The sequence below is a fragment of the Poromitra crassiceps genome, assembly GCF_964638095.1.
Source record: "Poromitra crassiceps genome assembly, chromosome: 8".
NCBI classification, from domain to species: domain Eukaryota; kingdom Metazoa; phylum Chordata; class Actinopteri; order Beryciformes; family Melamphaidae; genus Poromitra; species Poromitra crassiceps.
Genome location: NC_139629.1, coordinates 5,795,379 through 5,809,949, shown reverse-complemented (window position 1 = coordinate 5,809,949; position 14,571 = coordinate 5,795,379). Strand labels below are relative to the sequence as shown.

Genomic DNA, 14,571 nt, shown 5'->3' with positions numbered 1-14,571 from the left:
TTATGTGTTTATAGAGACATGACGTCTGGCCCAAACGTCTCATACACTATGCAGTTATGTGTTTATAGAGACATGACGTCTGGACCAAACGTCTCATACACTATGCAGTTATGTGTTTATAGAGACATGACGTCTGGCCCAAACATCTCATACACTATGCAGTTATGTGTTTATAGAGACATGACGTCTGGCCCAAACGTCTCATACACTATGCAGTTATGTGTTTATAGAGACATGACGTCTGGACCAAACGTCTCATATACTATGCAGTTATGTGTTTATAGAGACATGACGTCTGGCCCAAACGTCTCATACACTATGCAGTTGTGTTTATAGAGACATGACGTCTGGACCAAACGTCTCATACACTATGCAGTTGTGTTTATAGAGACATGACGTCTGGACCAAACGTCTCATACACTATGCAGTTATCTGTTTATAGAGACATGAAGTCTGGACCAAACGTCTCATACACTATGCAGTTATCTGTTTATAGAGACATGAAGTCTGGACCAAACGTCTCATACACTATGCAGTTATCTGTTTATAGAGACATGAAGTCTGGACCAAACGTCTCATACACTATGCAGTTATGTGTTTATGTCATGTCGTCTGGACCTAACGTCTCATACACTATGCAGTTATGTGTTTATGTCATGTCGTCTGGACCTAACGTCTCATACACTATTATGGCCCCTATCGTTGCATCGGCGTAGTTTCTAGGCCGAGTGCCTGGCGCAGCGCAAATCAGTGGGCGTGGACCAGCGCACTTGATATCTTCGTGTTGGCGCTCCACGCAGCCTAAAGCGTTACAACCACGCCTTTTAAGCGTAAAATTATGCATAGTCCGCTCATTGGAGAATTGCAGTAAAGAGTCACACGCTTGCCTTTTAAGCTCCAATTCCTGGACAAATCCGGTAAAACCAGACAAAGCCAAGCGCTCTGCCCCCCCCCCCTCCCTTCATCCAGTCTGTCTGTCTCCATATATAGGCTATTATTCCATATTATTATGCTTCTCAAACCAATCTAACTGCAGTTTAAATACTGCAAGCATGTAAATACCCTACACTATAGCAAGATCAAAGTGAAAAGAATGTTCTAAATGCATCAGCTAGAAAAATATAGCCTATTAGATTGGTGAAAGTTTGTCCAGAAAGATATCATTTTCTCTCGCCTGCTGCAGGAAGGATGATGCACATAAATATACCCTACATTATGTCAAGTCATTGCATAATGTGTTTTTATTGTAAAACTAAATGTGAAATAGGGCCAAGTTATTGGAGCGGACATCACAGTATAGCTATAGCAGATGCCAGTAGAAGCGCGTTCCGCTGTCACTTATCTAAATCACGTTAAATCGACAAGGGGTATATATAGGCCCAGGAGGACATATATGTTTCACATAGGGTGGTGTTTTCATTTCGATGTTTTATTTGGTCCAATATTGAAATGTTCTACAATTGCAGGCTGTGTTACCATTACACATTAATTTAGAACTACCTTTTATATCTATTTCGGCTCATTTGGTTGCTATTTAGTAGCGAAATGGAGAAGCACAATGTATGCTGGGAACTTACAACTTCTTTTTCCTATGGGAAGTGTGTTGTGTCTGTCTAAGCGAGGGAGTCAGAGAGAGAGAGAGAAGGGTGACAGAGAAGAGGCAGAAGAGTGCTCCTCGCAACTGGCGCACTGAATAGGCCTAGTTTCAGAGAGAGACAGAGAAGGGTGACAGGGGAGAGGCAGAAGAGCGCTCCTCGCAACGGGCGCACTGAATAGGCCTGGTTTTCAAAAGCGCAAAGCGCTAAATTTACGCCAGGTCGGAAGATATCAGTAGGCCGGTATTTAGCGCCGACACGCCTAGTCTCGCCCATTCTGGGACTGCGCCACGCCCATTCGGCCTAAAGCGCATTTGGCAGCGTAAAGCCATATTGATATCTTCCCGAAACAGGCGCAAGGCACGTTTTTTTGTGTTTAAGGCCCGTTTTAGCGCCGAAGGCCTGTGGGAGAATAGGGCCCTGCGCAGTTATGTGTTTATAGAGACATATCGTCTGGACCTAGAAGACCAACAAAATGTATCAATCCATCAACTCCAACTCCATTCTCACGGCAATCAGACTGTAAATAATGACCACAGTGCACAGAAGCGGAAGTATTTCGCTCTACACCAGAAACCACGGAATATCGGCCTTCTGTCCCAGAGTCTATTTACAGTAGTAGCCAGACTGATAGACTCTATACTAGGTTCCAAGAGTGTTCCTGTGCTGGAATGCCATAAATCATAGGTATGGATTTAGTTTTTTATCTTTTTTTTAAGTAATTTTACTAGACAAATTATGTATTGTTTGTGTTTGATGTGAAGCACATTGAATTTGCCTTGTGTATGGAATGCCTTGGCTTGAATTGTATGTTCACGCACTTAGTAAGATGTTGAAGCATTACCAGATTCGGTGGGTCCTTCTGTCACCACCACTCCCGTAAGAGTGGAGAGTGGAGAGACAATTATCTTGGGTTGGCGAAGCATCATTCGTAAGTCCTTCAGCATGAAGGCTAAGCTTTCATCAAAGGCAATCCTCTTCAGCTCCTGCTCATCAGCAGACTTGGAGCCTGCAGCCAGTGTCAGCACCCCCATACGCTGCAGGGCCTCGGCAGGCTGGTCCACACTGTCACTGGACTTTTTACTGGTGATCAGCAGTAAAAGTTGGGGTATCCCCTGTTGAATACGACTGCCCTTATCAGCTCGTAGCATGTTGGTCCGTACAAAGTCCAAGGCAGCCCCGATGTTCACCGTTTGTCCAGGTCTTGGTTTGAGTCTTCCCAAAGCAGCAGTTAGGTCCTCCCTGGATCCATAGGAGTTCAGGTCCATCTCCAGGCGAGCAGCATTGCTGAACTGAGCCACACCCACTTGCACTTGGTCCGGACCGATTGGCATGGTGTCAACAAACCGCTTGATGAACTCACGCATCGAGTTGAGCATCGTGGCTCCCATTGTACTGTCAAGGAGGAAAATGATGTCTCTTCTTCCAACTGCCAAGGCTGAAAGAGGGAAAAAAAAAAAGATTGTGTGAGAATAAGAGCTATAGTGATTTAAAGCAATGATATAATGTGACCTCCATTGGTACTAAAAAGTAAAAGAGACATCAGGATATCCTATAATAATTGATTTGTCATCATTATGTAATATTGGTTATGTGTCAATGAGTGCTTAATTTATTATTAGGTGTTCAAATTTACACATTAGAAATAATGTGCCATATTTACATAATGTGCCATATTTACTGTAGGTAGCACTCTACATTACAGCTAGGTAATACCATGTAATTACCAAAGTAACAAGCAGGTAATAGCTTGGTATTAACAATGGGTATATCTGGATAATGAGACTGAAATGTACACAATAGGCTAAGAGGGCCAGGATAACAGGGCCAGAAACAAATAGTAATAATGGCCAAATGTAGTCCCATGGTAAACCAAACATCTAGGAAACACTTCCCAGCTAGCAATCTCCCGCCCTTGATAGCGACCTGCCAGTGTTATTACCAAGCTATTACCTGGTTATTACTTTGGTAATTACATGGTATTATGAAATTATCACTTCTTTGTTACTCGATTCTTAACGCTAGCTCGTCCGCTGCATGGACTCGCCCGCAGCTCGGCCTCGCCTGCCCTATTGGCATGCGCAGTGCACAATTGCTCAACTTTGCATCATGATGACATCACTCACTGATGACATCACAATGATGTAACAATGTCTATGACATCATCAGTGATGTCACATTTGCCCGAGTGTAACCAAAAACCACAATTGCTCGAGTGACATCACTGATTTTCACAATGCCTATGACATCATCAGTGCCTATGACATCATCAGTCATTGCCCACTTGCTCTAAATCTTATGGCATCACTGATGATGTCATAATATGATGTATTACATCACTGATGTCACAATGCCTCTTATGACATCACTGATGTCACAATGCCTGACATTACTGATGATGTCACAATGCCTCTTATGACATCAGTGATGATGTCACAATGCCTATGACATCACTGATGACATCACTTCCAGGACAAAAATTGAAACAGAGAACATTGCCCACTTGCTCCATTTAATAATAGATTACCATGATGTTACCGAGCTGCAATGTAAAGTGCCATTTCCACAGGTTATTAATGAGAATTTACCATTGAAAGCGGTAACTATAGTATAATGTAATGTGTTGTAAACACCCCCCTGGCACCAACAAACAAACAAACAAACACACACACAAACACACACACTCACTTCCATTGTCTCTGGTTGATATTAGTGCGTATAGTGTCTATATAAGGTTTTAGGCTAACTGTTTTACAAACCCTGATGAAGGCCCCATGCTGAAATATATAACTCGCCAAAAATTTACCAAGATGGGAAAAAAGGGTCATATGTCAATGAAATAGTTAATAATCAAGAATCAAGAATCTAATAATTTACATTTGTTATGGATGATGCTGAAATTAAATAATTCCAAATTACATAATTTTCACTGTCAACAATCCAAATTATTTTACCAAGTTTTGACCATTTTGATTGACTGAAATTAATTTTCAGTCTCCCACCAGCGTTGAAATGATAATACATAATACTAAATCAGTTAGGTTCCAAGAACACAAAGCCTCTTCTGAATTTCTATTGCTTAGTGAGAGATCTTTACACTCTCAGCCCATTTTCCCTCTCTCCCTTTGAATGGAATTTTCACTATCAACTCTACAAGGAACTAGTGGAATTTGGTAGATCAAAGAAGTGATCATTTTAAAGTCAAAGCTCACCTCCCACGTTCCCAATTCTTGTTAGGCCATGAACAAGAATTAGTGTTACTGATTTTTATTGAGTGATAGAACCACATCATTTAACTGAATACCATTATTAAAACGCCTTATTTGCAGTGGGGACAAAGGAATTTCATGTTAATCGTGAACACTTCACAGTTACAGTACCTTGCAGAATACAACATTGTTTATGATCACTCTTGCAAGGCATTCGATTTCATTATGACCCCTTCCACAACCACGATGCCCCACCAACATTTACAGAGAAGTTACATACCTTCTGTGAACTCATTCTGAACAACAATGGTGCGCTGGGACACCCCGTAAATGTATGGGAGCAGCTGGTCACCCATGCTTGCCGCTGCTCTGAAATCGGGGGCCGACAGAACGAAGCTTTTATCTGTAGCAACTGCTTCCAGATGTGCTGTTGCAGTACCGCCAATCGCCACGCCAAACGTGAGAACATTGGCCTTCTTAAGAGCCCTGTCACCCGCACCAGTATCGTCAGTGGAGGGGCCGGCACTGATTACCACCACAGCCTGGGGCACACCCTCCTCCGCCCTGCCCCCGGCTGTCTGGCTCAAAAGACTCTCGGCCACTTCCTCCAAGGCGGCCCCCAGGTTAGATTCATCATCCCCAGTGATGGTGACACGCTTCACAGCTTCCAGGACTGCAGCTTTGCTGTCATAGCTATTTAGATAGAACTGAACCTCTGGGTCAGCGCCGTATAGAGCCAAGGCCACCCGAATAGTGTCCCTGCCCACATCGAGGCCCTCAATGATTTTCAAAGCCAAATCACGCACACGGGGGAAGTTTGCTGCTCCAACGTTCTTTGATCCATCAATTAAGAGTACTACGTCAGCTGCGTCAACTTTAAGGGGAGAGAGAGAGAGAGAGAAAAAACAAAATGCAAGTGAAAGCGTAAACACAGTGAGACAGAGACAAAAAAGACGTGCTAGCACATCATTGCATGTGGCAAGTAACATTCACAGTGAACACAATCTGTCATCAAAACATTGCAAAAGACATTATACTGCATGTAGGCTGAATCAAGGAGATATTCTAAAGTGATTTAATCTGTAGGTTATGTGTATTTCCCTGAAGAGGGGTGGGTTCAAATGTTTAGGAGATCAAAATACAATAGTGAGCTCTAATGTGAAAATGTTTTGACCCATCATAGAATAGTTACAGTATGAATATAGGTAGTGTGAAGATGACTGATCAAATACAGTATAGTAGTTGATATGAACATTAACCACTGATGTAAATTAGCTAGTATTGCTGATAAGCTGGCTATGTACAAAGCTTGAACATCCTAAAATGTGTGGGATATGTCCCTGGCACCATCTCCATTGAGTTCAGCCACCCCATGCAGACTCATGTTACAGACCTCAGATAAAGTGACCAGTCATGACCCCGTGGTCCATCCTTGCTGCTGAAGAGTTCTGACATACATCTGCCATGTTTGATCCCATCAAATCCAGCTCAATATTTTTCATCTTTCAAAATCATTTGGATTTGTACACACTTGCACCCCCCCCCCCCCCCCCCTTATCCATTCATTACTATCTTGCTATTCACCTTGCACTAATACTTAGCATTTAGATGTGGAAAGATTTCTTAAAACACTCCAGGTCAAGGATGGATCCAGGCAGGTTCATCACTGTTTCAAATGTAGAATATTGCAACATATTTTACACAGTTTTAGACACAGTGAGACAAACACAAACATACAAACACAAGACACACAAGCAGTGGTGGGTGGTTAGCGATTGTTAAAAGCTCACTGACTTATTTTGAGACATTCTGTTTTGAAGGATAAGCCAACATTGCTAGAATGTTCTAGAAATTTCTGTTCATATATCAGTATTCTGTGTTGTGTGTGTGTGTGTGTGTGTGTGTGTGTGTGTGTGTGTGTGTGTGTGTGTGTGTGTGTGTGTGTGTGTGTGTGTGTGCGCGCGTGTGTGTGCATGCATGCATGCGTGCGTGTATGTTTGTGTGTGACACAGACACAAATATTAACTACTATTATCATGTGATATGCCATAAAAAAGTGGTGGCTATATGGGATTATTACTGTATGCCAAAACAGTAATCAAGTAATTATTGTATTCAAAAGCATTTGGGACATTTCTCCTGATCGCCTAGATAGCTTGTTCTTAATCCATGCTCAAGCATCTCTTTATCTGATCTGGCTTTACATAGCCAACCTGCTGCAGCCCTCATTACAAACAAAACACCTGCATCTACAGTAAGATGCAGTAGGAGAAGTCAATCACATGCAAAATGTATTGTGATTTTACAAGTGTTATGGGGATATTAAATGTGGTAAGAAAAAAAACAAGGGATGTTAATGTTGCTGGTGGATGGTGAAAGATTATTGTGGTTGAAATATCCTACTGGATTCCAGTCATGGTCATATATACACAGCAGCTTCTTCCTGGGCAGGTGGGCTCATTAGTATGGCAGTGGCACTGGCCTCTTTTCCCCACAGCGCTGGGCCAGCAGGCCCCGCTGGGGTCAGAAGATGGCAAAGTCAGGACACTCACTCAGTTTAGTGAGTTTTCTAAAGGGGGCGAGGCTAGGGAAGAGGAGTCATAGCTCGTGATAGGAAAGGCATAGCATAGAGAATCAGGATTCGAGGGGTTGGCAGGGGGAGTGGCTAGGGGGATGTTGCAAGGACTGGGGCGGTAGAGAAAAGGGGCTGTACTGTAGCTAGGCGTAGGAAGGTGGTAGAGAGTCAGGATTCGAGGGGTGGCTAGGGGGATATGGGAGGGAGGAGAAAGGGACAGTAGCTAGGGATAGGAAGGTGGTAGAAGGTCGAGATTCGAGGGGTGAGTAGGGGGATGTGAGTGGTGGGAGCAGCCGTGGCTTAAACGTTTACGCTTGTTTGTTACCTGTCCCTGCTCCAGCCACAGGGGCATTCACTACTACAGGGGCAGCCCCTGCCTGGGTCGCTGCGGTGCAAATCTCCACCGCTAAACCTCGGATTATGTTCCGCAAGGCCAGGAAAGAGGATACATTGAACACATGAGCGTGGTGGGGCTGGCTAGCCATCTTCCTGAGCTCCACTGCGTTCTTAACGCCCACCGCAAACACGTCCACGCCAGCCAGTGGCAGCACCTGAGCTGGCTTAGCCACGCCAGCCAGTGGCAGCACCTGAGCTGGCTTAGCCACGCCAGCCAGTGGCAGCACCTGAGCTGGCTTAGCCACGCCAGCCAGTGGCAGCACCTGAGCTGGCTTAGCCACGTCATCCTGGGAGCACCCGTCCACTACCTGGGCCACCGATTGGGCCACCGACTGCCAGAAGCTCTGGTCGTGTGCTAACAAAACAAGTGGTCCAGGGCCCCCGAAGGTATCTCATAGTCTCGATGTGTCTCAGGACTCCCTGTGTTGTCGGGTAGGCGTTGAGGTGGAACTCGGTGTAGGGTTTGCTAGTGTACCGCACAAGGGAAAACGTAAACCTGTCCCCTCTGCCACGGTGCAGTTCTTTAAACATGCTGGAAATAAATTGTCTGATTTTCTCAAAGTTCGTCGCTCCAATGATCTTGGACAAATCGACTAGAAGCTACACATCAGCGGCCAGCCCATGTGCACAATCTTCAAAAGAGAAAGCTTGGTGTTTTGAGAACAGATGTGAAACCCAGTGGGATGAATAAAGCCATAGCATTGTTTTGGTGCCAAATGCTAACAATGATGCAAAATCCAACTATAATCTGGGGGTAATTATGTCTGACATTATCAGTCTGCTTTGTTTGTCAAAAATAAAGCCAAAGATTCAAACCATCCCACTGGACTTGGTACTCGTAGGCCTCCTGACACCTCTAGTTCATCTTTGATGAACTAAACTCTTTGAAGTCAGATACAGAGACACACACCTTGAAACCATCATTAAAATATGTTGAATCATGAATAAAAAAAAATGCCAGTTTAGCAACAATGCTCATCAAAGGTAGAAATTCATTACATTTCCATTGATCATGTTTTGATGGTAAAAATATCATAAGTACGTATAGACTTTATGGTAGCAATGAGATCAACAGATCTTAACTGCCAGCTAATCCCAGTGAGCATTGCTGCAAACTGTGCAGCTCACACTGCTGTGTGTGTGCAGCTCACACTGCTGTGTGTGTGCAGCTCACACTGCTGGTGTGTGTGCAGCTCACACTGCTGTGTGTGTGCAGCTCACACTGCTGTGTGCAGCTCACACTGCTGTGTGTGTGCAGCTCACACTGCTGTGTGCAGCTCACACTGCTGTGTGTGTGCAGCTCACACTGCTGTGTGCAGCTCACACTGCTGTGTGCAGGTGTGCAGCTCACACTGCTGTGTGTGTGCAGCTCACACTGCTGTGTGTGTGCAGCTCACACTGCTGGTGTGCAGCTCACACTGCTGTGTGTGTGCAGCTCACACTGCTTTGTGCAGCTCACACTGCTGGTGTGCAGCTCACACTGCTGTGTGCAGCTGAGAGTAACTTACCCTCCTGAGCATCAAGTTTATGGAGCATTCCTGCAAACAGGACGCCCAGAAGAGCGCACAGCGGTAACAGCCGATGCCTCTTCATCTTCTACCGCCAACAAGGACACCTGTGAACCCAGAACACAAAATATTGTTTCACTGTGTCTGGATGACTTTCATGAATAGGGTTGAATCAATATTTCCTGCAGGTGAAATAAAAGTTGCATGTACAGGTAATCACTTAGAGCAGTCATTCTCAACCTATGGTACTCGTACCACCTGTGGTACTTGCGCCCCCCTGCTGGTGGTACTTAAGGGGCGTTCACACCGAGATATTTATTTTTCGCTCTGTCGCTCAAGTCAACCCTTTGGAATCGCTCTGTCGCTCTGTTTAAATCGCTCATCAACAGGCACACGAAATGACGGACATGTGGGGGATATAACGTTACGCAATGTCATGCTGTTTGTCCACTACGAGCCACCATCATTGTTTACAAGCTAAGCCTATCAGCGTGCTCCTAATGCGAGCTGCATACCGGTAGTACAGACTTCACTTCATGTCAGCTGTCAGCCTGTCAATGTGGTTTGTTGCCACACAATAAACCAGCGGTTTGTTCCAAGCCAGTGTGATCCTTGACTCGCTCTCACACGGCAGCCAATCAGCATTGAACAGCGAGCGACTGATGCCAGCGTATTTTCGCTCGAGTTGGAATATTTCATCTTGAGCGACGAGCGTATTTTCTCCCTGTCGCTCTGTCTCTGCCGCTCGGACGCCCAGCGATTATTCTCCCAGGCGAATATACGCTCAATCGCTCGTTTGCATTGACTTTGTATGTAAACTCGACGCCAACAACAAACTTTAATAGGTCGGTGTGAACGCAGCTTTAGAGGGATCCCTGGAATCTCAATGTTTCTTATGTGAAATAAAACCAACTTTAAAACATGTTGTACAGTAATACTATCAAAAATACTGCTATGAATGAAAATAAGCTTGAGAATTTAAATGGGGTTTAAAATAACATCTACATTTATTTGGTTGTTTTTAGATTTAGGAGCAAAGTAAACGTTTGTTTCTGACGTTTCTGACGGACACTACTACCTGTTGCGCGAATGCGCGTACACAATTAGCTGCTAATGTTACAAGCAAGAAGCTATTGATGACAAGAAAGCAGGCATGTTGCAAAATTGGCTGAAAACTGGAACTATTTTAACGTCGGTCATATGGTGGTACTTGGAGAGCCAACTCATTTCTCAGGTGGTACTTGGTGTAAAAAGGTTGAGAACCACTGACTTAGAGGGACATTAGTATACTGAAGGTGCACACAATCGCATATAAAAGAAAAGAAAAGTGGCCCACTGTTATGAGCCATTACGATAAAACTTAACCAACAAAGGCGTAAAACAAGAAAAAGGTCCAACAATGTGGAATCTATTCTGTTTTTCTTTCTTTTGAAATGTCTTTGTTGTAACTTCTTTGTCTACCACACACATAGCATTGTGTAAACCGGCTCTGTGGGCCAAGAGTGTGTTTAGAGTTATATTTAATCTCACAGTAGAGTAAAAACATGCCTCCTGCTAGCTTCTATTGCAGTGTTTGCAAGAATTATGCAATATCCTGCTACAGCAAATGTCACTGCATGCTAGCCAAGCCTGTGCAGCTGTTTAACACTGGGATGAGCCATGAGCGTATGCCTTTCTCTGTTCATCATATTAACACCAAGCACTGGCAAGCACACACAGGCTACCTCCAGTTCAGGCTTCAAAACAACAGCGAGAGCATTTAGCAATATCTGTCACAACCACTGGCTGCCATGTCTTTCTTTGGTTTGTTTCTTCTGACTTTATTTATTTTCCCAGGGAATGTCTTCTTAGCACCTCTCTGCTTCGCATTTGCGTGTATATCCCTCATTTGTGTGTGTATCCCTTTAAGACCGAAATGCTGCATCAGGTATCAATGGGTGAATTTCATACCATTACACGCTTTCACACAAAGGAGCGACTTCATCAAATCACACACTTGTATGGTTTTGGCCACTCATCAGCTCCACTGAAGCAGATGCAGGTTAAGTGCCTCGAGCAGGGTCAGGTTGTCAGTAGCTGTTGAAGGAGGGGCGAGAATGACTCATTCACTTTCCCTGGACAGATTTTTCCAGACTGTCCAGGGATTCGAACCAGCGGCTTTCCGGTCACAAGCCTTCCTAACCTTTTAGGGCTTGTGCATGCAGTAGTGGCCTAGAGCAGTGTTTCCCAACCTTTTCTGGCTTATGTACCCCTTGAGCTGTTTCGCCATGCCAATAGTACCCCCTTACTCAGGCCAGGCGTGTTGATGATTCTCTAAATTTGTTCTATTAAACTCATATTAAAACTTTTAGTGTCTAACACGACTGATTATTACATGAAAATAATTTGAATGAATGGAGTTAGTGTGGTAACTGAAGTTCAGGAACACAAGACCACACCATGTAATTGCCAGCGCCGCCCTAAGCTATTTCACCTGCGCTCCAACCTATCACTTCACTGACGCACACCTGTGATCTGTCAACTCAATCACTCGTAGCACATATAAACACAATCCAGTCCATCTCTTCCCCGTTTGTTTCAGTCGTCACGACAGACAACCAAACAGAGAAAAGAGAATCAAAGAAAAACGAGAAAAAATATTAGCAGTTTAAAAATAGATTAGTAGTCACCAGAAAAGACAGAGAAAAAGAAAAGAAATACAGAAGAAATGTCAGACAGCGAGTTCCAGATCCTCGCATCGGACGAGGAGCTGTTTAGCACCCCAGGCACGGTGCCCGAGTCTCCCCGGTCCGCTGCCTCGTCGGCAGTGGGCTTCTTGCCAGCACAGAACCGGCCGCGCTCCAACGTTTGCGTGCCATACAGCGCAACAACCAGCTCCAGCCCGTCTCCTCCACCACCGCTGGATCCACGGGGCCGAACACTATCGCGCCTCCCTCCAGCAGACAGGCGCTCCACTCAGCGTCACCCCAGACCGCCGCCTTCCCCTCGCAGACGCCGAAGCCCGGCGAGAGAGGACCGCCACGCCAGGCACAGCACGGGCCCCCGTGCGCCCGCTCACCGCCGCGCGTCCGCCGACCCGTCACCCCGGCACACCGCCGGCCGCCGCCCCGCGCATCAACCTCCCGCTCCCACCATCTCTGACTGGACCGTCGTCCACCTGCAGCAGGCACTCCGGGACAGAGGCATACGATTCAACAGAGCGGACAACAAATCTACGCTGTTCCACCTCCATTCAACTTCCACATCGGCGCCACAGCCAAGCGTCTTGGCGGCTCCCACAGCCCAACCCACAGCCACGGTCCAGGCTGCTGCTGCCCCCGTAGCGGGCCAGGTAGTAATGCCCCCACCCCCTCCCGTTGCCGACGCAGCGTCCCTCCTCTATTTTTTCCTGTCCTCCCTGTGCACACCACCTGCACAGGGCGCACTAGTCCCCCATGCACACGCGTCCACACGTCCCCCCCTCCCCTTCCTTCAGCCCTTGGCACCGGGGCCCCGATAGCCCCGCCTGCCACCGCAGCCCTTTACCCCCCATCTGCTTTCTCATCTGTTCTAAACCCATTCGGCCCCCTCCCCCTCCCTCCCCCAACCCCCGTCCCCTCTCCCCCCCCTTCCCCATCACCCCAATGTTAATATTCCTTCTGTACTAACAACTTTGTTTCCACAGGCCGCACTCGGTTCTGACGCACATGTCCCCACCCGTTCGCCCTCCCCCTCCCATCCTCTTCTTTCTGCCCCCGCGGCTTTTCCCCCTCCCCCTCCCCCACCTCCCGCCACGGCCTCCGCGGTCCTCGGCGCCGTTCCCTTTCCTCCTGCTCTGAACCCTTTCGGACCCCTCCTCGCCCCCCCCAACCCTTCCCCATCACCCCAACGTTTTCGACGTGGTTGCTCCGTCCCGTCCCCGTCCGTCCCGGCATACACCCTGGCTACCGCTACTCCCTCCGTCCAGCCTCAGCTGACGCCTTCTCCCATCCAACCTACACTCAGGCAGCAAATACTGTCAGGTACATACGTAGATTTAGCCTCTCTGCTCCTACCATCCACCGACAACTCCCAACCAAGGGAGCTTATTACACCTTACGGCGTAGCGCAGCTCAGGTCACCCAGGCCCGCCCGCTCCAGGGAACTCACGGTGCCTGAGTACGCTTACGCTTTCTCATTGTACAGAGACGTGCTTTGTACAGCCTACCCCGAGCGCAGGGCAGAACTTGACGCATACCTGACCATCATCTTGGACCTGGCCCTGCGTTTCGGTGGTACGGCTTTTTATCAATACCACATGCTGTTCGCTTCCCAGGCCGCAGGCCGTATACAGCAATTCAACCAGGGCACGTACTGGGGCACCCTGGATGCAGAAATATACTGCCGCGTGTTCGCGGCACGTGCCTCTCTCAACTGCACCTCGTGTAGAGCACCTTCACATCCAGCCACCATCTGTGTCGCCCCCAAACCATCGCCTTACCCCACGGCCTCAATTGCTCCCGGCCATAACGTGTTCTCGCGCCTCGGCAACGCCCCACCGTCTTCCATCACTCCCAGGCCAGTCGCTGCTCCACTTCAGGGTGCTGGTCCGGCTTCAGCTAACCAGTATGACTCGCAGGGGCGGGCTATATTCACCCAAGGTCGGCGCATGATATGCAATAATTTCAATTATAAGGGTTGCAACCTATCCGGGTGCCGTTTCATCCACACTTGCTCCTTCTGCGGCGGTGCCCACGCCAGGCCCACCTGCCCCCATAACCCCACCGAGCCCTGACTAGACCGCTACCTAGGGACGCCAGTTAACATCGGCGCCCTGGGTCAAGCCTTACGAAACCACCCCGACCCCGACTTCGTACAGTATTTAATCAACGGTTTTACATACGGTTTCCACCCTGGCACCATGGTCTGCCCCGACTCACCTTTCACATGCCCCAACCTTCGGTCCGCCCTCACCGAGCCGGACACCGTGGATAGGCTCCTGGCCAAGGAGGTCTCCGACGGTTTCATGATGGGCCCTTTCCCCGCCCCCCCCTTCCGTAACTACCGTATCAGCCCTATCGGAATCGCCACGAGGAAATACTCAGGCAAGAAGCGCCTCATCATTGATCTCTCCTCCCCCCACAATTCAACTACACCCAGCATAAATAGTCTCATCCCCAGCCCGGACTTTTCCATGACGTACGCCACCATCACCCACGCCACCAACCTCATTCGCCTTGCCGGCCGTGGGGCCTGGTTGGCAAAGGCCGACATTACAAGTGCCTTCAAAGTCCTGCCCATACGTCCGGACTTCTGGAGGTTCTTCGGCG

General features: G+C 47.3%; 1 protein-coding gene across 1 annotated transcript in view; it reads right to left on the bottom strand.

Moving 5' to 3' along the window:
- The window catches only part of LOC310781501 (collagen alpha-3(VI) chain-like), a gene marked incomplete at its 5' end in the record, with an annotated part of 84,725 nt that extends 75,357 nt beyond the window's left edge, over positions 1-9,368 (bottom strand). Inside the window, 3 exons of the mRNA XM_083642141.1 lie at positions 2,440-3,033; positions 5,085-5,678; positions 9,284-9,368. Of these exons, the coding sequence (XP_083498267.1) occupies positions 2,440-3,033; positions 5,085-5,678; positions 9,284-9,368 (1,273 nt within the window). The remainder of the gene's footprint in view (positions 1-2,439; positions 3,034-5,084; positions 5,679-9,283) is intronic.
- Between the last annotated feature and the right edge of the window lie 5,203 nt (positions 9,369-14,571).